The sequence below is a fragment of the Alligator mississippiensis genome, chromosome 8 (genome assembly GCF_030867095.1).
Source record: "Alligator mississippiensis isolate rAllMis1 chromosome 8, rAllMis1, whole genome shotgun sequence".
NCBI lineage: Eukaryota > Metazoa > Chordata > Crocodylia > Alligatoridae > Alligator > Alligator mississippiensis.
The window spans coordinates 39,947,270-39,974,022 of NC_081831.1; the positions used below are offsets into that span (position 1 = coordinate 39,947,270).

A 26,753-nucleotide genomic window follows, 5' to 3' on the forward strand; every position below is an offset into this window, starting at 1 on the left:
AACTGAGTAGTTAGAAAAAAAGTTCTTAGCAAGCTTTTGGGCGCAGTCACCCTTCATCAGGCATAGGGAATCTCTGCTGGTCTGAGACTCCAAGGAATGAGAAAAGCTAAAAGTGTGGTAGGATGTCAGTGAGAATGTAAATAGGTGGAGATGTAAATGTAAATAGGCTCACGTAAAATGTAAATCATGAGCCTTTTGGCTTTGACTAATATTAGGCATGGTTTATACTATCTACAAGTAGGTGCTTAAGAGTGTGCTTATGGAATAACTGTGCTAAAATTTGTAGCAAATGTTTCAAAAAAGAGTAAAATGCATCAATTTGGGTAAACTAAATGTCTGGGTACTGATTGCAAAATATTACAGACATGTTTATTTTAGGATCAGATTTTCAAATTTGTTCCTCACTTACATGTGCTTAAAGAGAGTAGGGTCTGACAGTAAGGGGTAGAGGGGAGAAAGGGCTGCAGGGGGGAGAAGTTGGAAAAGCAAGGGGGCTACCTGGCCCCCCAGATTTATTTTCCTTGATGTAACAGTGGGAGGGGAATAAATGCCAAGCAACCCTCCCCAATAATTATATTCTATACTTGGAAAATTATATAAATTTTTCACATATTGAATTTAATTATAGGAGGGTCATCTTATATTTTAAATACTACAATATCCTCCAGCGTAAGGTCCACCCTTTCACCTCTGATAACAATTACTAACTTATCTCTTAAACTCCCCTGATCTCCAGTCCCACCTGTCCTGTAGCCCAAATCCACAAACCAAGTCACCCACAACCCAAGTCTTCTGCCTGCTTACCTCCACCAGCCACCCCTTCCCAATGGTTCTAGAGTACAGCATGGTTCATTGGAACAGGGACTTACCTACTGCAGAACTAAAGTTGAACATTACTTCCCACTTCCATGCTCATCCAGGGTTGAGAAATGACCACAGAATGGCATTATGAAACTGAAAAAAACTTAACCAGGAGCATTTTATCATCAAAACTGAGTCAATGCAATAACTACAGCTCCTCAGGCCCTGCACCTGTAGACCCTTAACACCCAAGGACAAAAGCATTATCTACTCAGCCCACTGAGAACTAGCAGCAGCAGCTCTCAACATAAACTTTTATGCGTGGCCCTTCCCTCCCCTACTTCACACCCTAGGACAGTAACAGCATTGAGTTCTGGGACCTACCTTTGCTTCCAAAACCACAAAAGGTTTTTTTCCCCATGCTGGTCTAACCCACAAGGAAAAGTAGTACTGAGCAGGTCTACATGAGATGTTTACTACAGAACTGACTAATTAGCTCCTCAGTAAACATCTCAGCATCTACACTTGTGCCCCTATTAGGGCACAGGAAACTAATAAACTCAGCAGAGCAGTACTACTTACTATTTACAAGTACTACACTGCTGCAAAGCTTTTTCATGCGCAGCAGCACATGTGTAGACACTGACCTGGCTGGCTGGGGCAGAAGGGTGCTTCAGTGTGGAGGTTGCCTGCTAGCTAGCGTTTTGTTTATTGCTGTGCATTAATGGCACTTATGGACATGCCCACTGGAAGACATTCTACGCCTCTATGTTTACATTCAGCACAGCATAAGAATGCACGTATAAAGAATTCAGGCATGTATCCCTTGTGTTTGCACTGTTGGACAATTTGCACTATTCCTGGTGGCTACTATATTTGAAATTGTGCACTCTCCCAAAGCTTGCCTTGCTCCGTAGCAAAGCTTGTTACTATGCTTGAAAGTTTGCACAGATTTTTTTTCAATTTAAGGGGCTTTCCACTTCTTATTTAATAAAGATTATTTTTAGCAACTCCGATAGTTCCCTTCTCCTACCCAAGTGTCCAGTTAGACTTTATAACCCAAGGAAGCAGAAAGTAAGGTGAGTCTCCCAAAATAACAGGACAGATCTCAATGCCATTAATGTTCATTAACAGTCTGGGCCCTACAGACCCAAGGGACTACATTCCCCTTATGCCCCATCTCAATCCCTAAGGTCAGCCATGAACAACTTCCTGCAAATACCATTAGTGAGCAAAAACTTGGCAAAAACATAAGCTCGCTCTTAGTAGTTGCTCTTCAGCTCTAGAACGTCTCCTCTTTTGAGGCCCAAGCCTGGACATCATCTGGCAGTGCTGTAAAACCTTCCTATCTGGGCAGACAATTAACAGGCTAAACAGATATTGTGTAGGGATAAACTGGGATATTGTTTTATATTTTGTTTTAATATTCTACATGCTTGTATAAGTTATTTTGTCTCTTATTCTAGACCGTCCTGAGCCTTGCTGGGTGGAGGCAGCATATACATCTAATACACAAATGTATAAAAAAACTGTCTTCCAGTAAATGTTCCATTTTCGATTGTGTAAAACAAGGTTGAGTTTCTAAAGATCCTGGCATCGTGGACCTTTCAAAATCATTCTGCAATAACAACTGCCAGCAATTCTACAATTGTTATTAATCAGACCTTGTAGCAGAATGGAGAAATGACCCTTCCTGTTTATGAACTCCATTACTTGATGCAGGAGTAAAGGAATAGGCACAGGATCCTATTGATGGACACAGAACAAGTCAGGAACCCAAACATTCAAACCTATCACTACTCTCCTGGGTGTTGCCATGCTTTTTGACCTGTAACTTTCACACCTTTTTCCCAGCAGCACATAATCTCCATAACAATAGCCTCATGGGCCAGCCTCCCCTCACTTACTGACCACCAGCAAGCCTCCAGTCCAGATGGTAATGACCACACACCTCTCCGCACTGAAGAGGCTGACATTGATGAGCTACTGCTGCAACTCTAGAGTAAGCTCCACCCAATTCTCTAGGAAAGCAACTTTTGACATCATGAAACTGTGCCATCACCTCCAATTATTCCTGATCTGCACTGCAGTCCTTTCGCAGTAATTAGCACCTGTTTCCAGACCACAAAAAAGGTGCCTCGCTAAAGCAGGTTGATTCAGAGAAAGTTTATGTATGTCTTTCTCCTCCTCCCACTGGAGGAGTTGCTGAGGCCAGATCTGTTCAGCCATGTGGCAGAGGTCCCTGGCTGTAAGAACACAAATACAGTTGCAATAGCCTTTGCATATTAGTGCTTGTCAGCACTGCACAGCAGGGCAATGCTCTGTCCATGCTGGTTGACAGTAGTTTTAAAAAATGGTGCCAGCTCACAACATCATGGATCATTGGATACTGGGAAAGGAACCAAGTCAAACTACAAGTTTGATCCCCAACTCCCAGATTTCTAGGGTCTTCTTGTAGCTATCGCACAAAGCACTATGAGAAAAGTTTCAGAATGCGTAGTACCCAGGAGCATTGTGAGATGCTGGCTCAGTGTGCTGTGTATTTTTATTCCAAAAATTCCATGCAGATGCAGTGTTTTGCAGGGCGATAGGAGACAATTATTTCAAAAGAGTAACAGCAATTGTGCAAAAATATAATGTGAAATACCCTCTCTTCCTCGTATTATATATATTTTTAATTTAATGTCTTAGGCTAAATTAGCCAAATCAGTTCCCAATTCTATTGACCGAGCAGAACTCAATCATTCAAGTCAATGTGGTGCTCTACTCCTGCCCAGCAAACTCCTGAGAAGCTAATCCTCTTGAAAGGTTGACTTCTGTGCCCATTCATAGCTGAGCATGAAATACTGGTTGTTTGAGATGGTGAGAAGCAAGCTACAGTAGGAAACTGGGATATCTGTTAGCAGGTATTACATAAAACCGTTGCTCAAGATCCCCTCCCTTATCCCCAAGTGGTAAACACACCTTGTGGTCACTGCCTTTGGAAAGCAGAATCCACTGCTTTGGAAAGCAGTGTTGCGACTGGGGGTGTCTCAGATTCTACTTGCCCTTTTCTTTTCCTTTTTGCTTTCTTCATTATCTTATCAGGACTTGTTGGGTTACTGAGCTTTCACGAATATCCTGCATTGCAGCACTAGCTTAGGCAATTTTTGTATATTGTTTCAGTTAGCTGGGAAAGCATCCAATCCTGCAAACCCTAACGTGCATAAAGAGCAATATTTATGTAAATAGGTCCATTGACTTCAGTGGAGTTACTCTTGTGAGTGAAGTGACTCATGTATGCCAGGACAGAAGGACAGCACTTACAATATTTTCAGTGACATAATTTAACAATGGATGTGCTCTAGATAGATCCTTTAGTCTCTTACATTCTGTAAGTAGAACTTTTTAGCATTAATTTCATACATCTAAGGAGATGGTTGCTGCTAAAATTCTTTTATATATTACTGATCACCATAGATGTGTATGGTTCTTGAAAATCACCCTTGATCTTCCTAGACTTTCAGAAATGTCTTCGGTAGGCTTGAAGTGATGTTGCTGCTATTGTGATCCAGAAAATATGCAAGACTTATTGTAGGTAATCTTTTATTGGACCAACTGTATGGTTGGGATAGACAAAGACAAGCTTTTGGGTATCAAAATACCCTTCGTCAGATCTCTGAGAGAGAAACAGACCACAGCAAAGGCAAGTAGCACGTGGATGGAACAAAAGCTTGTGTAAGAGTTTTTTATATGGTGTTTTACACAAGTTTTTGTTCCATCTGCTTTTACCTCTGCTGTGGTCTGCTTCTCTCCCAGAGGCCTGAGGATGAATACTGAGAGTCCTGAAAGCTGAAAGCTTGCATTTGTCTATCCCAACCATGCTGGTGGTCCAATAAAAGATTACCCACAAGAATTCTTGCCAGAAACATCTTTATCAATTAACATCCAAGACATATTATATGCCAGATTCTTTTTCACTTGATCAGTGCAAAATGTGTTTCATCATATGAGAGGCAAATATGGTCTGTCCATATTTTAACACCAGGAAAATTGAATTTAACCAAACGAACAGGAAGAAACTCTATTACTAGGTACTGAGCTATAGACCAAGTGCACATGGATCTTCTTAGATTCTTGTTACCTTTGTCAGTGACAACAAAGATGCAGCCACAAACTTCTTCAGAATGTTTAATACTCAAATAGTCAAAATAGGGAGCCTAGAATTGGGGCCATGAGTTCTGGTGAGCCTCAGGAAGTGGCTTGCAATTCACATCCAGGTAAGTTTCAGGTACTCAGCACCTCACATATTCAAACCACTTATTTAGATGATGAAACACTAAGTTAAATACCACACCCTGGCCTTTCTATTTGTTTTTTTCAGGGATGATCCTCTTTGAGCAACAGGCTGGACTAGGTGACCTTGTGAGGTCCCTTCCAGCCCTACTTTCCAATGATCTTACTGTTTAAACATTACTTATTACATGACTAAAGGATTTGAAAGGCTGGGGCAAGAGTGTTAAACTTACCTGAGACCCTAGGCCAGATTCATCGCAAGGCACAGGGGTGGATGCTCTGGCCACAGCAGCAGCAGCAAGGGGTCTGGTGGTAGTGGCACCAAGCTAGGCTTAGTGTCAATGGACAGCGCCTGTAGGGCCAGAAGGGCCCCAAATTCTGCAGCAGCCCATTCCCCATAACTTCTAGTGGCCTACTGGTAGCCTAGCAGGCCAAATAGCTGCATGGGCCAGATACAACCTGCAAGCTATATGTTTGACAACCCTGGACTAGGGTCAAATGTGAGCTCTGCAGGCTGGAAAGCATCATAACAGATGCAGTATACCATAGGCAAAATTTGGATCCATGTTAACTAGCAGTGCACTTTGTCACAGTAACTAAGGTTAGTGCAATGCCCTTGCCAGTAAGGTCTGCAGGAAGGAGCCTATGGGCTGTCTGCAAGGCACCTTGGGAGAATGCTATTGCACACTGGAGCAAATAGGGGACATGACGCCATCTGGTGGCTCCTGCTGAGGCAGGTCTTGCCAGAGTGGAATCAAAGAGCAATGGTTTACAAGGACAGAGAAGGGGAGCAGCACTGAATGATGCTGTATTCCTTCACTAATGAAGAATGGTCATGGGTGGAGTCACCAGCAGTGGGGAGAAGGCCATGACACTGGATCAGTTAGGGCAGGGGTGCTCAACCTCCAGCTTATAGGGCTTCCCACAGATCTGGAAATTTGGTGGTGGGGAGCAGTGGTAGCATTAATTGCCATGGCTCCCCTATTGTCAAACTTAGACCCAGGAGGGATCCCTGTGGACTGGATGACACAGTCCCATGTGCTGGATCCCTCTGCAGCTGGATCCAGTGTGCAGAGTAGACCAGCAAGGGCAGGAGGGGAGGAGCAGGTCACAGTGCAATCTGGCAGGGAGGGGAGGGGAGGCAGGCTGGCATGCAGTTGAATTGCATCTGCAGCCTTCCCCTGCACTATTTCATGCTGGATCTGGCCTGCAGACCAGCCCCAAGCCACTTATCTGGCTCATGGGGGCAGAAGGTTGAGAACCATTAAGGTAGGGCACCAGGTGGAACCAGGGGCAGGTATCAGCAAGACCCCTCTTCACCTATTTTAACACAGTCAAGGCACATGAACTGAGAATGGGGGACTGGAATGAAGCACACTGAAAAGGGTGTGGAGTAGGCACTTTGCAGCCAAAGACAATAAGATGTTCTATATACCATGGGGGCAGGGAATTGGAGGGGAGATATGCAGAGTGCACAAGAAACCCTCAGACACTGTTGATACTGGTAGTGGCTGTCTACAGAGACAGCACTCAGAGTGAAAAAACAGTCCAAGAACGAGCCCTTGATGGCCTTTGCCCTGCAAAGGTGAAACTGGAGGGTGCAGTGGATTGCTGACTGTGGTTTGGTGTTGCAGGATGAAGGTGGATACCAGCATTCAGGGCAACTTAGGCACCATGTAGAACTATGTAACAGACACAGATGTCAAAAAGCCAGACACGCTTTGGAGGAAGAGACTGCTGCAAAGGTGGACTTCTCTGGCTCTGGGAGCCACTGAATTGTTTAACCAACACATACTTGATGATTCAGGATCAATGAAATGAGTGGAACACATGACCTGCTTTGGAACTGATTACATCATGACTTCTTAGTGATACACAAGTTGGTACTCCTAGCTCCCTCCTTTCCAGGGGTGTTTCCTTTTTTGTATTTTTCTAGTGTAAAGCCATATTACTCATATCACCCAGCCCCATGTGCATCCTAGGGCCATGTTACACATTACACTTAGGACATATTAATTGTAGGTAACTCGACCAGTAAAACATGTGCTAAGTGCGATCATATCGTAGCAAAATTAGGACTTTTTGCATAATGAGTCTCTCTAGATCGTGTTAAGTAACACATACAGCTATTGTTGGATGGCTCCACGGAGATAAAACAAGTTGAAGATTCCAGTGTGATGATGAGGCTGGGACTGACAAGTCATCAGCAGACTGAAGATTTGAGCCCTAGTACCACACCAGTCTTAGGCAGGCTGGAAAGCAGTGCAGCGCTGGGTTTTGGACTGAGAATCAACACCAGAGCTGGTTCAAGACTGCCAGCAGCAGATACTTGGCTCACCCTCTGGTTGCAGTGGCAGAAGCACCCTTCTTGGACTTGGCTCCCGGTGCCCCATGCCCATTGCCAGCAGCAAATTTGCTTTGCTCTGCCATGCCAGGGGTGGCCTGCTTAGCAGGGCAGTGCTGGGCACACAGCAAGATGGGGGCAGGCTCTGGGCAAGCAGGTTGCATGTCCTCACGGGCATACATGTAAACTGCAGTGTATGGCTCTGGGATCAGAGTTGGGGGGAGGCACAGTTGGTTCCAGTTCTGTCCAGAGCAAGCATTACTGTAAGACTGCTTGGAACATGTTCCAACTTTTAATACAGCACAGTAATGCTTACTATCTTACAAACAACAACACACGTGCTAAGGGAGGCCCAAAGCACTGTCAAGGTCTCTCAAGTCCTGGGTCCTTAGGTGTTTTTCTGAGACCCCAGGGCCTGCTGTCCAGGATTTCTGAGGGAATCTCAGTGGACATTAAAAAAGCTTCTAATGCTTCTGGCTGCTGAGAAGACATTGGACAGGGCCCACAAACCCTCAACAACCAGAAGACTGTAACTATGAACATTTTGTATTTTTATATCCTTATGCTTTTTAAACAGGTCTGGGTATTTTGGGGCCTAACCGCGGTTTGGAACAGGCAGCACTAGCGACACCCGTGGAGGGGGCGGCCAAAGAGCCAGCACAAGCCAGAGCCGCTCTGCCCCGGCTGCACGGCCCCGAGCTCCTGCTAGCTGCTCAGCTCCTGGACCCGGGCGGAAGGTCCCTGCCCTCAGCGCGGCGCCGCACGCCCCCGCCGCGCCGAGCCGAGCCGAGCCGAGCCGAGCGCACAGGCGGCCGCCAGCCGCGGCGGCACGGCTGCAGCACGGCCGTCGGCTTCCGACCGAGCGAGCCGACAAGCGCCTCGCGGCGGGCGGCGGACCCGAGCAGCGGTCGTCCCCGTCGAGCACCGTCGCGCAAAGCGCAGTGCCGTCTTTTACGACGTCCGGCGCGGCGCGGCGCGCTTGGCGGCGGAGGTTTGCTTGACGGCAGAGGCTCCAGGTCGTGCCTTTCTGCCAGCATGGCCGGTGAGGAAGCAGCCGGCACCGGCCACGCGCCCCGCGCCAGCGAGGACGAGGACGAGGACGAGGACGAGGTGGGGAGGCGCTCCAGGGGGCCCCGGCCGGGCGCGAGCATGAGCTTCCCGGGGCGGCTGGGCATGGGCCGAGGAACCGAGCACAGAGTCCCGCCCGCATCCCCCGCCGGCCGGAGCGCGGGGCAACGCCCCGAGCGCACGGATGCCGCGGGCGGAGCCGGCCGAGCTGCTCGCCGGGTTCCGGCCAAGGAGCGGAGCTCGCGGCGGCCCCCAGCACTGGCCGCGCTCGCACTGGAGCAGGGCGCGGCGCAGCGCGCGCTCCCGACTCTCCGGTTGCTGCCATGACAGCGCGGGCCTCGGGGCCCAGGTGCCCCTTCCCGCGCTCCAGGAAGGGGCGGGGCCTCGGGGGAGCTCCGTGCCTGGTCTGAGCAGGGCTCCGGGCTCTCCCCGGTCCCCCGCCTCCTGGGCTCCTTGTTGCCACAGCCTGCCTGCACCTGCTGGAGCTCTAGCTCCACCTACCCAGCAGCACCCTTCCCCTCCCCGGTTTGGCATACTGATTCCCTGCTCAGGTGCAGAGGCAGGTGGCAGTGCATCTGCAATTGCAAAATCTGGGTAAGAAAGAAGGGGACAGGCAGGGCCTCCCCAATTTCCTACCATGGGGCAGGGAAGGGGCTGCTCCCTGCTCCTTCATCCATTGCTCCCAGTCTTCTTTGGGCATCCTGAAGTAGTCAAGCCAGCACTCTGCTCAGGCCCAGGGCAAGGAGCTCAGCCCCCCTCTTTCTGCCAGCAAAGGGGGCCATGGAGTTGCACCCTCCTTTTCAAAATCCTCAGTATGCCCATGTCTGAAGGTGAAGCCACATAGCTTCTTGCTATGTCTTATATCAGCTACTCTACTGTCACTGGAGAGGCTCCTCAGTGAAGGCACTCAATCTCTGATCCATGGTTCCTCCCCTAGCCTCAGTTCTGGCTGCACTAACCACATTTCCTTCTGTGCACCAGGGGGCTTATGATGTGGAGAGGAGACATCGTCAGCTCTTGGAGGCAGTTAGCTCCCTGGCTGGCAGGAACCGGTGAGTGTTGGGGCCACTTGTCAATCATCAGGGGGTAAAGTACTTGTTATGGAGGGCTATTGGCCATTGTCCAGGGGTACTCAGTGCAGCTGCTGCTACAGAGCCCTGAGAGAGAGAGAAAGAGGTTGCTTCCCATTGTTATGGACTCCTCTTATCCAACTCAGTCCTCCCACTGCTGGTAGAACAAGTTTGTGGTGTGATATGTGGGTTGCATTTGTAACATGGACCTTCTGCATTCTCTCTTATTTAGGCGGAAGCTGACTGAGCGCACTGAGGCGAGTGCACAGGTGTCCGAGTTTGGTGTCAGCTGTGAAGGTGAAATCCTCCTGATGAACTAAAAACAGGGGCTGAACATTGTTCCAGAGCCCTGGCCAAGGGCTTCCTCAGTCTGATTAGATCTTTTATATATTTGCTGTGTGTTGGTAGTGTGGAGTTCTACTTGCAGCTGCAGTGTGCTGTCTTAGGAGGGTAGAGCACAGGAAGCTTTCTTTGCTACTGTGGCAGGTGGTGGCTTTAGGTGCCTTCTGCCAGGAATTCTCCATGGTATCCTACCTGCTCTGATTTACTGGTCCTTTGTCAGGTGCTGGGGAGAAACTGATCTTGTCTGACCTACTGGGGCCTATCAAGGCCTCATCTTTGCTGGGCGCTGTGAAGAAGCAACTGAACAGAGTCAAGCAGAAGAAAGCTGTGGAGCTGCCCCTCAGCAAAAGGGAGGCACAGCGGGTGAGTGAGTGGGCAGAGAGTGCAGGGGTTGGACATCTAGCTGGGAAGAAGGAGGGAGCATCAGTGACAAGAAGCAGTTGCATGAGTGGGGCAGCAGTGGGTTCTGCATGGCTGGGGGTCCTTGGTATTTTTTAGAGGTGCGCTGATACATCGGTCCCATATTGGATTGGCACCAGTATAAGGAAAATTGACTGTATCGGCAGATGGCTTTTTATGGCTGATGTGGCCGATAAATGCTCTGTGCATGTGCAACCACAGTGCAGCATGCAGGCTGCCAGGAGCGCAGCCTGGCAGCATGGAGAGTAGCTGGGTCTGGCTGGTAAGTCTGTGGGGAGGGAAGGGGGTAGGGGGGGGTGGGCAGGTCGAGCTGGGGCAGAGTAGAGGATGGAGCCATGAGCGGCTCATGTGGGGAGGCAGCTCTTGCCACTGCGCATGCCCTGAGACAGTATGGGGGGGCATGTGCCCCCCGGATCCATGTGCAGGGCGAGGGTGGGCTGTTGCTAGGGCCAGGGTGGCGCTGGGCTCTATCTGGCAGGTGGCTGGGCTGTACTCTGCTTGGGGTGGGCAGTGGCGGTGCTGGGAGTGGGGCTATGGTGAATTTTGGGGTGGCTGCAGGGCCCTCCTGCATAGTTCCCTCCCAGCACCATCACTGCCTGTCCCCAGTGCAAACCTGGCCCTGCCCTACTGACAGGAAGAGCTTGGTGCCCCCACAGCCTGCAGTCTACCTGCGTGCAGATCAGGGAGCACATGCTCCCCATGCCCTCTGGGGGGGTGTACAGCAGCGGGAGCCATTCCACCCCCCACCTGCTGCCCTCCAGACGAGCCGCTCATGGCTTTGTTCTCTTCCCTGCCCCGACTGTGTAGCACCAGCCCCACTCCCTCCCTCACCGCAGGGGCCTCGATCTGCCCCCCCCCACGCCCCTTCCCACTGCAACAGACTTACCAGCTGGACGCCGTTCTCCATGCTTCCCAGCTGAATATCGGAATCGGATTGGTACTGGCTGATATGGCTCGTTAAAAATTGACTGTTGGTATCCACCCAAAAATTCTGTATTGTGCACCCCTAGTATTTTTCCACTTGGAGTCAGCAGCAGTGATTGGTCTTGGCCCTGTATCTGTCTGAACTACAAAAAAGTGTTTCTCTGTCCGTGACAGTGCCAACTGGGTTTCCTTGCTTAGGCCTGGGTCCTGTTGTGTCCTCATGAGTCCCTCTGTGTCTGCAGGTTGTGAGGGAGGCTGCCTACGATAAAACCTCAAAGGCCATCACCAAGTGGGACCAAGTGGTTCTGCAGAACCGACGGGCAGAGCAGCTAATTTTCCCCCTGAAGCAGGAACAATTGACAGTTGCCTCCATTGAAGAGAGGGTGACTAGCTGGCAGGTGAGTGCTGCCATGGGGACTGGAGACGTGAAGCCCTAGCATTACTATCTGGACCCCTTTTGAGTGGTCGTTTCTGCCTGATACCAATCTGGAGGGGCTTCTTGAAGCTTGGTTTGATTTTGTGGTCAAGTTTCACCTCAGACCTGCATTTGGTTTTCCCCATCCTATACTTCTGGGGAAGGTCTGATGCAGGGAACAATAAGTGGAGCTCTCTGCTCCCTGTTTGAGTCCTTCCTAGGACACACAGTCACAGGGTCCTTCCTTTGGGCCCTTGGTCAGTAAAGTGGTTCCCAGAAGGTGTGACCAGCAAGTGCAGGGTGAGGGTGGGCACTCTCAGATAGGTTGCCCGCAGTTGAAATCCCCCATGTTCTAGCTCCTTTGTATTTGTGGGTGATGCACAGTATTTCACATGGGGTACTGGGCCATACACTACATGAAGGATGAGCAGAGAGGTCTAGTTCTGAGCTTTGCTTACATTTCTGGAGCTCAGCTTTATTTAGAGCCTGCTGCTTCCCCCAGACCAGTGTTATAAATCTCTATCCTTAACCTCTTTTCAGCTGTAAAACAACCATGTTTCAAAGCATCAAAAGGCCTCGCTGGGGAGTGAAGGAACAGAGCAAATCTGTTGTTACCCCCTGCAGCTACCTCCTCCTTTGTAAATCTTTGAATGATTAAGAACCTAAAATCTGCTCTCAGTGCTGGTGCCTGACACTAGACCTGCAGCTAAATTTTATCCAGCTTCCTTCCTCACACCAGCTTAGATGGGCAGAGAAGGAAGAGTCTTCTCATCTGCGTGCAGATGAGGGGGAGAGGGAGGGGCGTGGTGGGTGCCGCAAACCCCACATGACACACCACAGCACCTCCCCACCCCCCACTTCAGCTCTCTGTGCCCGCTCCCAGGAGCAGGGCCAGCGGGGCAAGAGCAGCAGTGCCCTTCTGTGGGCCACACACATGCCGCCCAGCCAGTGGGGGTGGTTGCAGAGCCATTGGCATGTAGCAGCCAGCTCTGCCACTGCACTCCCACGCCCCAGGATAGTTTCTCTGAGCCCCCATCCACCACTGGCTGGGTGTGCACCCCTGCAGGGAGCTGGGGTTCGCACACGGTGATCGCCACTGCACCGCTGCTGCCAGGGTGTGTCGTGTGGGGCTGGCGGTGCCCAGCGCTCTTCTCCCTCTCCCCCTTTTCTGGGAAAGAAAAGTATGGCAAGGCACCGCAGGAGATGCCGAGAATCCCTGGCCAGTTGCTGTCTGCCAGTCCTGTGTGGGGCATTGGGGCTTTCTCAGCTTGTGCTGCTGAGCCACAAAATGGAATTGCAGACGTTTTGCCAAACCCTGTGGGCTCACTTGTAAAATTCCTTGCACAGAAGAAAGGCTCCGCAAGTCCTAAGAGGAAGTGCTCCCAGATGGATCATTCCAGTCAGTGTGTGGCTCCTGCAGAGCAGGACCCATGGTACCTAGGAACTAGCAAGAGGGTTGGGCCCTGGTAACGTGACAGGTTCCATGGGGCTGTTTGGTACTTGCCTGTATCCCTTGGTATCCTCCCAAGGGGAGTGGATGAGTAGCCCAGGTGTCCTGGCCAGATGCCACTACAGAGAACTCCATTCAATCCTGAAGTGACTGCTTTCATGTCAAGTTAACGTGGGACTGTCTGCTTCCTTTGCTGAGCATGTTAAGAATCTGCAGCGCTCTGTCCCAAAGATGGCAGGTTCTGGAGCTTGGAGTTGGTGGAGATGAAAGGTGCCATTTTGAGTACGTGTTGCGGCCTCTCTGAGAGGCTCTAGCATTCTGCATTTGCCACCCCCACCCTTGCGTCACTAGTGACTGTAATTGTAGGAGCGTTGGTTGAGACTGAGTCTGGGTTTTCTCCTTGGCTCCTGTCTTTCCAAGCTTAAGTAGTTCTCTTCCTCTCCTTAGGAACTGTAGCTGAACCTGCACTCTGTGGCAGACCCCAGTAGCACCACCCCCTAGTTTGGCAGGGGACAGCCAGCTACACACTAATACTGGAATGTTTCCAGCTCAGTTGGTTCAAAGCTGACATTGTTTCTTCACCAGAAGTCATATAAAGAGGGTTGGGTTCTTGCAAAGCTTCCAGCTCTGTTCTTCCCAGCTCTGCACACCACTTGGGAGAGTTGCAGAACAGAAAAGTTGTCTGGTCTGGGTCAGAGCAGAGGAGAGGACATCTTGCCCTTCCTGGGGAGGCTTGTGTATAGGGCTGCTCCTACCCCTGGAGCTTTGGTGTATAGAAACTACTCTAGTTCTCTTTTGGATTGAGCGAGGAGAAGCAAAGCAAGGCTGATAGCTCCCACATGGTGGTAGCTAGCTATGAGTAGGACATGGAGAAAGGCAGCAAGGCTCTAAAGGAAGGAGATGCCCTCACCCATGATTCCACACACAATCTCACTTACTTGTCTTTCTTGTTCCAAAGGCACGGACTCCACTGGAGCAGGAAATCTTCAGTTTGCTTCGTAAGACACGGCAGTTGACAACAGACCCGCTGCTGACACTGCAGGAAGAGGCCTCTTTGCAGGCCATGAGTCTAGAAGAAGTAAGTGCACCTGCTCTGCTCCTTTGTGCAGACTTCACCGTTGGAGGCAGCTCTCATCTGGTAATGTATTTTTTTCAGGCCCAGCAGCGCCGTGCAGAGCTGCAGAAAGCACGGGCTCTGCAGTCCTACTATGAAGCCAAGGCACGACGGGAGAAGAAGATCAAAAGCAAGAAGTAAGGTGCTGCCTGTTTAGGGTAGGGGGTTGAGGACCAGGCTAGGAGGTCAGCATTCCATTTGTGGCATTGCAGCCACTTACAGTCTGTGTGTCCCAGCCCAGAGCTCAGAGTGATTGATGAATACTAGGGGCAAGGCAGCTCTGCAGGGCAGGAGGAGGCTAGCAAGGAACAGGTTTAAATCCCCCTGCATCATAGCTTTCTGGTTTCCTGCCCCAAAAGGATTTTGTCCAGCTAGTGTATGCCCTGATGGCTGCCATCTTGCTCTAACACTGCAGGTACTGTGCCAAGCACTGTACTAAGAAGAGGCCCTCCAGAACACCTATGCTGATAGTGCAGAGACCCTCCAGCCATTCTGTTTTTGCCTTATAGGTTCCACCGAGTGCTGCAGAAGAACAAGCGGCGGGAGGCTCTAAAGGAGTTTGAGGCACTTAAGAAATCCAACCCTGAAGCTGCTTTGTTGAAGCTGGATGAGATGGAGAAAGCTAGGATAAAGGTGACAATCCTGGGCCCTCCCACAACCTGGGGCTCCTGCTACTTGAGGAAAGTCTTGCTGATATCTGTCTCTTTGTACTTCCTCTCTGCTCAGGAAAGGATGAGCCTCAAGCACCAGAACAAGGGGAAGTGGGCCAGGTCCAGGGCCATCATGGGCAAATATGACCTGGAGGTGAGGGGCTGTAGTGGGAAGGGGAGGGCTGCTGAGCGTGTGGTGTGGAGAAGAGGTGGGGCTTAACTCTGAAAGGCTTCGCATTTTCTCTCAGGCCCGCAGGGCTATGCAGGAGCAGCTAGCCAAGAACAAAGAGCTCACACAGAAGGTGTGCATGGAGCTGGAGGGCGACAAGGAAGTCTGTGTGGCTGAGGAAGGCCTCCTCCCTGATTCCCTCAACGAGGTGCAGCCTAGCAGAAATGTAGCTAACCCCTGGATGCTGGGCAAACTCAGCAATGAAACAAAGGACTCCGGGACCCAGGAGGACCTCAAAGCCCCTGCAGATTTAAAGGAGCCTGAGAGCGAGGGAGAGGAAGAGCCAGTGCTATCAGAAGAGGAGGCCCTGCTGCAAGATTTTGAGCAGAGACGGTGGGTGCGGCACGGCCAGAAAGGTTGCCCAGAGCTGCAGGGTGAGTACCTCAGGGCCCAACAGGGTGTGTGGGAATTTCTGAGCCTCTTGCCATTATCTGTCACAAGATGGACTGCAAAAGGCTGTGGCTGCTGTTACCCTTGATATAGGGGAGAACCCCAGCTTGCCTTCACCCATTTGGCTCATTGAGGACCTCTCACCCTGTACTTGGTACCCTGCTGCATTGGGCAGGGTGGCAGGGGGAGTTGTCACCTGGCCTCTGCTGCCTGGGAGTGGCAATGGTAGCAGTGTTTTCACCTTCTGGCTGCTGTCTATAGGAGCTGGCAGAGACGAGGAGTTGCCTGAATCTGTGAGCCCCAGCCAGGCTGCAGGGCAAATAAACATGGAAGATGAACAGAAGCAGGAGGAGCCCTTGCTTTCAGAGCAGCTTGGCCGGCTGTGTGCTATGGAGGAGATGGATGTCCTGGCCTCAGAAGATTGGGCAGAAGAGCAGGAGCCGCGACAGCCTGCGAGGACTGAGCAGCAGAAACCACACCAGGACACAGCAGTGGCAGAGGACAGACCTAGAGGCAGTCAAACAACAAGGAAAACAGCCAAGCAGAAGATGATTGACCTACAGGCTGTCCTTGCAGGGGAATCCTGTATGATCCACTGCCCCACCCTGCCTGTTGCTGTACAGGATGAGGTGAGCAAGGCTGGGGACTGGCTCCAGTCATATTGATCTCTTGTCTCACAGAAGGAGATAAATGGGGGTTGGAGTGCCTGGTGAGTGCCATGGGCACTGATCTCTTTCTCTGGCAGGGAGGAGGTACAGACCAGAGGCTGGTCATCAAGGAGGCCTTTGCAGGAGATGACGTTGTTGCTGACTTCCTGAAAGAAAAGAACAAGGTGGAGCAGGAAGGGAAGTCCCAGACTGTGGACCTGTTGCTGCCTGGCTGGGGTGAGTGGAGTGGCACAGGACTCAAACCCAGCGCCAAAAAAAGGAAGAGGTACGTATGGGCAAGGCCCAGACTCTGTCTCTCAACGTCCTTGGTGCACAGGGGCTCTGCAACCTAAAATGTCTTGTTCTTTCAGGTTCCTCATCAAGCAGCCACCTGGCCCCCCCAGGAAAGATCGACACCTGCCTCATGTCATCATCAGCCAAAAGCGCAACATCTTAGCTGCAACACACCAGGTTTGAAGAACCTGCCTAGCCCCACTGGCCTGTCCCAGAGACTTGCCCTGCATATGAAGTGGTTTAGACAGAAGGACATCTGTCTGCCCCTGCAGTGGGGACAGCTAGAACCTTAGTGGTATCAGTGCCCATTGAACAGTTTGCTATGGCAGGTGCAAATTAGTCCTGTCCTGTGCCCAACCCCTGCAAAACCTCCTGATTTTGACTGCCTGCAGAGGGAAAGCAGAAGGTTCCTAGCTGCAGTTATAGCCCAGGGGCAATCAGAGAAGCACTTAATGCATGGCTTCTTGGTCACCTTCCCTGTCTCATTTGCCCAGCCAGCATCACAGGTCTCCTTATCTTGCTTGTAGACCAGGAGTGACAGCTGATGTTGGCTTTGGGTGCTGGATAGGAGTGTAAGAAGCAAGGTGTCTTGTTTGAACAGGCTAGCAATGCCATCTTACTGGCAGCCCCTTGTTCCCAACACAGTACACCAGCAGCCCCATGCTACCCAGGTGGCCCTTGTGGGACTACTCGCAGCCAGGTACCAGGATGCAGAGAGTATGGGGCATACACTAAGCTGAGTCCCTCTCTTTCTCCTCCCTGCAACAGGTCAACGAACTCCCGTTCCCCTTTGACAGCCACCACCAGTTTGAGCGGAGCATTCAGGCACCAATAGGGCCCATGTGGAACACACAGCATGCCTTCCAGAAGCTGACAGCCCCACACCTCATTACCCAGCCAGGCCACATCATCCAGCCCATCTCCAATGAGGATGTTGCCTCTCAGAGCACCACGTCCACTCGCAAAGCCAAGCCTGCAATGGAGCTGACACCCCAGCAAGCCAAACGCCTCCACCAGCACCCTCGCAAGAAAGTTCGATAAGACACAGTCAGGCTGGAGGGGCCCATACTACCTCTGAATGGCATGCCACCCTTAGCAGGAAAAGTAAAGGTGGCTACCTCTGGGCTGTACAGTCAGGCACTGGCTTGTACTAGGAGCTGTTGTGGAAATATCAGGCTGAAACATCCGTGTCTGAGGATAGGGGATCCTACCCTCTTCCTTCTGAATGTGAGCTTCTTTCCTAGTAAAAGTCCTGACATGCAGGTTCCTCTGTGCCATTTCTGCCTTGCCCCAGCCCCTTCCAAGCAGGCTGAAATGGGGGTTAGGAGTTGGATTAAGCTATAATGAGAGAGTGGAGCTTGGCTGCTAGCAGAAGGCATGTGTTCACACCCTGGTATGGTTGTAACTTCCTGAAAGGAGCAGTTGGCCTTGCAGTATCTTGGCTGGGCTGCACCAGCCACCAGGTAAAGCTCTAGCTAGTGTTCCTTTCAGTGTACTTGGGGTAGAGGCACTGTTATGCTGTAGGAGGGGGCCATCTCTCTCCAGGTGTTGGTGGGTTGCTTGGGAGGCTATGATCTGAGAGGCATGTAATGGTGATGGCAGTTGAGACTGAGCTGCTGAACTTGAACCTCCCTGCTCTGACCCTCCACCTGATTCCTTCCATGGCTGTCAGTCACAGCTTCTGCTTGGCTGTCAGCTGTCCTCCAGTTTTCCTCCTCCTGAAGTTCCCAGGCCTTGGCACATTTCCTGAACAGCTGGCCTGGGCACTGCTTGTGTGGCAGCCCCACAATAGGAGGTACAGCTGAGATTTTTTTTTCACATGGTTGGTCTGATCTAGCCACGCTTTGGTGTTCTAGCCTTGGCTGCATGTAAAAAGGGGGAGACTCAGCTGGTGATCGTCTATCCATGGCTGCTGGGGAGAGGACTTGTGCGTGGGCAGAAAGCTCTCATTCTAAAGGACCCATTGGGCCAGATTTCTTTGCATGAGAAGCAGTCAGAGTGGGCTGTTTGTGAGTTCTCCATCTCCTTTTTGGTCTGCAGGATGTTTTTTTCCTTTCCCCTGGCCAGGCCTTTTCTGCTGCCTTTCCTATCTCTGTCTCATGGCTCTGGGAAATAGGACAAGAACTGCAGGCATTGAGTCATTCCCCATCACTGCAAGTGGGGAAAATATTTACGAGAGGAAGCTTTCACCAAGTCTGTTGCCTTGTTTTAGATGGGGCATGGAACATGGTGTTGTGCATGTGGCTTCTGGGTTAGGCCAGCCACATGGGCAGCTAGAGCTAGGGACAGGTTTTATTTCCTGTTTCTAGATGCAGAAAGGCTGACCCCAGAGAATGAAGAAACCCCTTCCACAACCCTACCCCATTTCCAAACTGCTTAAGATTCCCCTCTATTTAAAGGAAAAGAAAGCAACTTGAATGCATACCTAAAAGGGGAGAAATGGAGGTGCTTTGGGTTACTGAGGGTAGGTAGTACATGGAAATATAGGAATACTGTACAAGTGGGGGAAGAGATGGTCATTCTCCACATGTACAGCCAGAGGAAACATGGGAAAGGGTCACGTTTAGCTCACGTGGGAATGGGTCACGTTTAGCTCACATTTAGTTACAGTGGGAAAGTGGCCTTGCTGTTTTTGCATGGTACACAAAGTCATTGTACAAGTGAGTGGTTAACAAGGGAAGGTGGTTGCTTCACAGGTCAATGATACACGTAGTCATGCTTTGCATATACAGTTGGTGCTCGAGAGGTGATTGCACTGGAAATGTCCGGTGTAGGAGTGGTATGGAGGACATGCAGCTGGCTGCCTACTGCACAGTGGCTGGAGGGAGAGACCTTTTAACCCTGCCCTGTGGCTGCAATGTAGATAGGAGTGACAGGGCCTTCTATGCTTGTCCCTGCCTGGGCACTCTGCATATGCTCTTTCTTCAGCTCTCATCTATCTCTCAGATGTGATTTGGAGCCATATTGAACATGTGGGGAGGTTCTATGTCCATGGTACCCCCTCACCTCTGCTGTCCTGGCTTCCAAAGAGAGCCCTGCCATTTTTCAGCCTCTGGAGAGTTCATAGGGGTCTTCTACATTGCTGCTGCATCCGAGGGAAATACCCTTATTGTTTCTGGGTTCCTTTTACTGTTAGTGCTGCCCAAGAGTCTTTTTCTCTGCTCTCAACCATCCTTTGCTCTTCCCCTGTAAAAGAGGAACATGGCAGGACCGCTCTGAAAGGAGAGGTCTTGGAATTGGATCTTTCCCATAGCCCTCCTCTCAGACCAGAACATCCCACCATCTAGTCCATGTCGGGCACAATCATGCCACTGACCCAAATGGGGAGGTCCTGTGTTCCACAGAACATAGCATTATCACTGACAGGCTAAAAGGACATGTAACTTTCAGACCAGCAGCTGAGGATGATGTTCTTTGGGTGAAGGAAATAAAACTCGAAGAAACCACAGTTATGTTCTGAATATCCAGAAAGATTGTTTGTGTGGGCCAGTGGCAAGGCTGGAGCCAAAGCAAAAGCTGCTGCCCAGCTGCATCAAGCTCACATCACAAATCCTGACATTTGGTAAAAGTAATAAATGTAGGTTCTTTTCTGGCTTCTTGAGTTCTTGTGTCAGATCTTCAGAGTCTTCTCAAAGACTCCCTGGCAGGGATGAACACTTAATTTTGGAGGTGTCTGATGAAAGCTGAGTGTATGCTCCTATAACTTGCATCCTCCATGCATGGTCACATGCACCTCTGTACACACAGCCCAGGTGGTAATGTTTCCATGGAGATGCTGTATCCAGAGCCAGAGAAAGTACATTTCCATGGAGATGCTTTATGCAGAGCCTTCATTGCCTGAGCAAGAACATTTCTGTGAAGGGGGGCTGTATCTAGAGCCTGTGCAACCTGAATGGGCGTGTTTCCATGAAGATGTCACCTCCCAAGTCTGCACAGTTTGGGGCATTTCCATGGCAGTGCCACATTCTAAGCCTCCATGGCCTGTGTTGGTGCCTTTCCAGGATGCCGCCTGGCTTCAGTGATTCATAACTTGGCCATAGCTGGTTTACTGGGAAGAAATGCTAAGTGGAAGGCCAGCCAAGGGGAGCTGTTGGCCCATTGCAACATGACCTGTGGTGCAATCAACCACATCTTTCATCTTCTGGCAGGGCCTATAGAGATGTGAAGGACCCTGGCTGCTTGGATCAAGCTGTAAGATTGCCTGCTGGACCACTAGGTCCAATGTAGAATTGACTGCAACTAGTCAGTTGATTGTCAGAGTGTCCTTTGGGCAAGCACTAGAAACCCCACAGGGCCTTTACAGGGCCAAAACTTGATTACCTGTGGGTGAAATGGTTCTAGCTCTGGTCCTTTAGAAAATGACATTGAAAGGAACTGGGTCATGGGAAAGTCAAGGGGAACAGGTTGAGGCATGTGATAATGGAGATCCAGTATGGATGCTACTCATAAAGGGCAGAGCAGGCTGTAGGATAGCAGAGATGGCAGGACTAGGCATGAAGCGCTTGAGGTATGGGTCAAATAACAAACAGGAGGATTGGACATGTCATGGGCTAACAGGGAGAGGGTGGGATCACATCCTGGGCATTCAGGAAAGATGAGCTGGGTTGTACCTTGAAATGAGTATTACAATCCTGATATGGGGAAAATGGTTTTCTTTAGTGAGTTTCTCTTAGTCTTTGGTGTTTTGATTGCCCTTGATCTGAATTACTAGTTTCAAGCTTTACTTTGCAACTGTGGGTTGGTAATTGCTTATTAATTTAAAATGAAAACTTAAAGCTTTTTTATGATGGTATAACTCCTGGAGCTAGAATTTTTTAAGATGAACCACAGTTATTCCAAAGGGAGCTGCATAGGTCAGTTGGGAGGGTGACTGGCTGCAGATGGAAAGAACCTGGGTTTGATCATGGTTGAGGGTAGTGGGATTTTACTTAGTCCCCACTTCCAGAGCATCTTGGGGGCTTATTTAACCTCCTATCCAAGGAGCTACCCGGGGATAAAGGTGGTGAAATTGTAGGGCTGACATTACCTCCTTCTGTGGAGATTAGGGCAAGGCTTTCTTTAATTACCTTTACCTTTGCAGCTGTCACAAGACTCCTAATCAAGTCAAGAGAGTATGAAACACTACTACTAAAAGCAAAGGAATACATTTTACCCTTACTGCTGAGCACTTACCTGTGAGGTTTGTGGCATATAGACTTGATCCATGGCTTATATAGCTATTTGCTAGACAGGACTAGCTTCTTGGGGATTAGAATTCCTCAATTCCATTGTGGCCTTTGGAGATGAGTGTGGGCCAGTGGGTACAAGTATATAGCACTGGCATTCTCTGAAGCACAGACTGATGCCATGGATGAATATTGGCTGCTGTCCTAGAAACCTGGCTTCTGTTTCCTGTTCTGCCTGAAGTAACCTTGTGCAGCTTCTGCTATCTCTAAATGGAGGGAAATGCTAGTAGCTTTCCTTTATTGACATGGTTAGGCATAGAAATTTAAATGGACATCGGTATGGAAGAGGTAACATTAGAATATGAGGGTGTTGGCTTCTAGCTCTTGACCCCTAAAACCAAAGGGATTTTGGAGGCAGCCGTCCCGTGCGTGGAAGATGTGGGCAAAACCGCCCCAAATGTGGCACATTGCCTGAGGTGCTTGGGGGGCATTCAGCTCCTGTCTGGCTCATCCTTTTGTTCATGCCAGAGTAAGGTAGAAGAAGATAAACCTGTTGTCCTTGTAATGGGAGCCTAGCCCACCCTCAGCCAGATCCAGAGCCATTTTCCAAAGTGATGCCTATGAATGGCTGAAGAGACTTACAGGCTGGTACCCCTACCTGCCATCCACGAACTTCCCCTGGGAGTGTCGTAAGGCCTAGTTGAACATCAGTCCTTTCCTCAGAGGCCTATCTTGAACACTATCCTGGTTACATGAGCACAAGTGGATACAGTCTACATTGCAGCTCTCAATCCTGAATTAACTTTGTCCCCAGCTTGCTTGTGCTGTCAGGAACATAAAGGGTCCCCTTAGGCTCTCTGCATAAGAGGGCTGACTAGATGGGAACCAATTTGATCAGCTACCAGCAGAAACTACCAGTATTCCCCATCGTCCCATCTGTACCTTGTGCACTGGTTACAGCATAAGTTCTGCTCCCAGTGACAGTTCCTAGGACCTCTTCACTGGCCTGCTGTCACCAAGTTGTTCCCTGCAATGCTGCTGGTGTACTCTGCCTCTCACTAGATACCATGTTCAAGCATCACCACCTATAGCCATGTCTGCACTCACCTCAGGCTGCACCCCTATGAACAGAGGATCCCATGTTCTTACAGGGTCCCTCTTGTTTTTTCTCTCTCCAGTCCTCCCTCCTCATGCACACATCAAATGAGTTTCTTGCAGTCTCCCCTCCCTCTCTCTTCCCCTGCTCCCTGATACAAATGCACTCTCAGAATCTCCCTCAGTCCTTTTCACATAAGCCCCTTCTTACACATACATACACACATACCCTGCATACTCCCTTAGTCTCATGCATACAGTCCCCTCTGGCACAGTTCCCATTTCATGCCACGTCTCTCACTTGTATCCTCAAACTCTCACACAAAGCCCTCACCTATCTCATGTACACACTCCAACAGCAGCAGTCTTACTTCCTTTCTTTCAGCCTCATTTCTTTCAGGCAGAATCCTCCCCTCTCTTTTTCTCTTATATTCAGCCCTCCTTTTTCATGCACACAGCACCTCTCGCTTCCCGTCCCTCTGGCATGTAGCACACAGTCCCACTTGCTCTCCCCCATACACAGATACAGAGCCCTTACTCCCTCTCACTGCATGCACACAAAGTCTCTTTCACTTTCCTTTTCTCTCTCAGACAGCCCCTTTTGCTTGCTTCCTTGTTCACACACTCGTGTGCTCACACATGCACACGCGGTGTCTCTCACCTCACTGGCTCCCCTATTTCAGAATCCTTAGAAGGATGCTCTATCTCTTCCAAGCTGAGCTCCAAGGATTGGTTTCTCTTTTTGCTTTCTGTGGTGCCAGCTTGTCCCTAGCCCTGGCTCTGTGCACAGTTTTATCAGGACAGACAAAAAGCTGTTGCTGTGCTGGAGTCAGCAGCTTGTACCTTGGTTCCCTGCATCATATTTTTTTCCCAGGCCTGTCCCTTTCTGACGTTTCTTCATTCCTCATTTAGTGCTCTTATTAGTGGGTACAGTATCTGTGAAAGCTGCCATATTCCATAGAGAAGGCAAACTACTACTACCACAACAATAAGCAAACAAATGATTTGCATTTCAGGAATGCCTAGGGAATCCATTGTGCCAGTAAATGGTTCCTGCTCAGTTGAGATCAGGGCCCCATTGTGCCAGGTGCTCCATGTAGTAATGGGAGTTATATTTAGAGATGTTCCCTACCGGGAGGGAACTGGGAGATGGTCCATCAGTTAGGAAGCAGCTAGCTAGCTAGTTAGATAGATCAAGGGTCTGCAGAGGTTGCCTACTGCTCCACAATACAGTTCATTGTTTAGTTCTTGAATGCTTGTGTTTGAGCACAGTAATCACTATGATGTGCACACTTAGTAAGAGAAGACACTGCCCCACTCAAGGTCAGAGACCCATTGCACAGGTCAGCGAAGCTGAAGACATTTCATGCTTTCAGGAAGGTTAAGGTGTTTTGCCACATGCCTACATGTCTTTTTGGAGCTGCTGGCAGACCAGTGTTCATTCTGCAGTGTTCATTCTGTTATATAGGGATCACCCAGTCTGTTCAATGTAAATAGCAGAGGGGAATTGTAAGCAGGGGATAGTGTATATGATGTTAGTAGATCTGCATGTGAATGAACCTCAGAAGTTATAATCTGTGTTACTTGGTCCCGTGAGAATGTGGTCTGTGATGATGTTGGGACAGCTGGCATCTAAGTCCATTGCAAGTTCTGATGCCTTGTTGAGAAGAGGACTTAAGTAGGCTATTGCTTGAGAGATGCCATTTGAGGTTGAAGGCCTGCTCATAAGCTAAGATAGGTTTGTCCCCCATGGCTACCTTGAGACAGTTATCCTTATTCAGAAGGGGCTGGAAGTCATTATTATGTATCTGAGGTGTTCAAGCTGGACAATCTCCAGCTAAATTAGTTTTTGTGACCTCTTTTTATTTATATGCTTCCTTACTTGTAAGCCACTCCCAGCACTGCCCTCTTCCCCACCCTCTCCTCACTTACTCCTTCCATACCTACCTTTTGTATTCAAATCTCTTTCCATTCTATACACTGCTGCATGCATGTCCTTTCACAGCATGTGATGAAGTGAGCTTCAGCTCATGGTAACTTATGCTATATGCATCTCTAATTTATTTAGCCTATAAGGTGCAACTCTACTCTGCTTCTGCTTGACTTCAGACTAATACAGCTTGACTATCTCTCTCTGGTCATGTGGTACTAGCCACTGGTTTAAGCAGAAGCCTAGCTTCCAAAGAGTCTGCTCTAACCAGTTCATCAATCCCTACCTTTCTAATGTAATGCATTACAAACAGGATAGCTCTTCACCTGGATGAGTCAGCACTGGCTATGGCCCTTCTCTGGGAAATCAGGGTTGGGGCTCTGATGTACTACTTTCCCTACCCCCATAGGCTACTGGTAAGAGGTGCGCAGGGGTACATGTGCACCCCCTCTGATGGAGTTGGTGCCCCCCCAATGGCTGACACTGATGCTGTCGGTAGGGCTGGTGCCCCCCTGACAGGGTTGGCAGCTTCTGCGGGTGCCCTCCCAGATTCAGGAGGCACCAATCACTCATGACTACCCCCCTGCTCCAAACTCCTATGCAAGAGGTGAGGACGTGGAGGAATATGTCTCCAGGTGCTAGTGGGAAAAGGTTTTATAGTAGGGACCCTGTTTGGTGTCCCAGGCAGGGAAGAAATAGAGCAGATAGGCTGATTCCTCAGCATCAGAACCACATAGCTGTCTGGCTGCATGTGGCACAGTGTGTTGCATAGCTGCATAAGCCTAAGCCTCACATTAGCTTTGCTGGATATATGAGGGCTTCAGAATTGGTGACAGTGATTGAAAAGTCATGGCAATCAGCTCTGTGGGCAGCTCTGTGCAAACAGCCCCCCACCTCAACAGGACTCCCCTGCTTGAATTTAGAGTGATCCTTCCCCCACCCAAAGCTGTCCTTAGGGGCAGAGCCTGGGGCATTTCTCTCGGCACAAAATTAATCATCTCCTCTGAAGCTTTTTCTGGCTCTTGTATATAAGGTGACTGTAATGATAGAAGTTATAATTTAGAGAAACTCCCTTAAAAGATTGCAGAGGTTGGAAATTGGGAGATAGTCTCCAAGTCAAGTTAGCATGTAAGAGAGAGGGAGAAAAGGTCTGCAGAGGTTGTCTACTGCTCCACAAATACAGTTCAAAGTTTAGTTCTAAAAGCAATCAGGACTTGTGGTAGAGGTGATATCTTTTATTAGATCAACTAGATTTTTGCAAAAAAAAATTCTTCAGTTGCAAGCTTTAGGGTACATGCACCCTTCATCAGGCATCAGAGAAAAAGATTGTAAAAGTTATCCTGGGTATAAATTAAATTTCATATTTCATAGGAGAGTTGAAAGTGTGATAAAATGTCCTGTTTGGAAAAGTTCATTTTTTATGCAGACTAGGCTCAGAAAAGTTGGAATAGTGTGTTTACCTCGAAGTTGTTTGGTGGTAAGCAGGATGTATTCATATTTCCTTCTGGTTATAATGTTTCATATTAATAGTTTAGTTCTACTCATTCACATATGCCTGTGTTTATTGAACCTGGTAATTACTACAGTGAGGGCCCCCAAGCTGACCACCATTCCTGGTGCATCTTTTCCATGCAGGAAAGAGCACATGTGCCCTGCCCTGCATGTGTGGCCCAGCACAGGACAGGAAATTGTGCACACCAGCCCTGTGCCAGTAGCTGAGGGCATCTTGGATCCCTGAGACACCCTTCCTGCCTTGTCTGTCTTTAAACAAGCAGCTTGTGAAGCAGACACTATACCATGTCTATGGGTATAACACAGCCATGTCTGTGGCTATAACAGGGAACCTACGGTTCCCATTACTGAGAGAGAAAATGAAGGCAAGCTGCACTGAGGTAGTAAAGAGGAGGGCCTAGCTATAGAGTGATAGGAGGCCAGAGTCCTTTAAATGTGAAGTAGCACAGGAGAGTAACCTGGGGAAGCAGCAAGAGAACAACTGCAGTGCCAGCTCTGCTGCTATAGGTCATCCTGCAGGCTGGTAAGCTAAGCATATTAGAGAGCACCTGCAGGCTGCCCAAGGAGTCACATGACTGGACGGGGGCAGGGCTCTGGGGCATATAAACCAAAGACAGC

The 26,753-nt window shown here is 49.6% G+C and overlaps 1 protein-coding gene across 1 annotated transcript; it reads left to right on the forward strand.

The window, feature by feature from the left end:
- The first annotated feature begins 7,995 nt into the window (after positions 1-7,995).
- UTP14A (UTP14A small subunit processome component) lies at positions 7,996-20,027 on the forward strand. Its single transcript, XM_014609930.3, has 14 exons — positions 7,996-8,530; positions 9,470-9,540; positions 9,791-9,855; positions 10,121-10,263; positions 11,487-11,642; positions 14,068-14,187; positions 14,266-14,360; positions 14,733-14,856; positions 14,950-15,027; positions 15,122-15,476; positions 15,754-16,121; positions 16,238-16,425; positions 16,511-16,610; positions 17,202-20,027. Exons 1-14 carry the CDS (start codon positions 8,456-8,458, stop codon positions 17,472-17,474), a joined length of 2,211 nt encoding a protein of 736 aa, XP_014465416.1. The 5' UTR covers positions 7,996-8,455; the 3' UTR covers positions 17,475-20,027.
- The last annotated feature ends 6,726 nt before the right edge of the window (positions 20,028-26,753 follow it).

Excerpts from the sequence above, each read along its gene's own strand:
- UTP14A (XM_014609930.3), top strand. The coding sequence starts at position 8,456 with ATGGCCGGTGAGGAAGCAGCCGGCACCGGCCACGCGCCCCGCGCCAGC. Across the intron at positions 8,531-9,469 it reads AGGACGAGGACGAGGACGAG|GGGGCTTATGATGTGGAGAG; the intron begins GTGGGGAGGCGC and ends TCTGTGCACCAG. Across the intron at positions 14,857-14,949 it reads TGGAGAAAGCTAGGATAAAG|GAAAGGATGAGCCTCAAGCA; the intron begins GTGACAATCCTG and ends CTCTCTGCTCAG.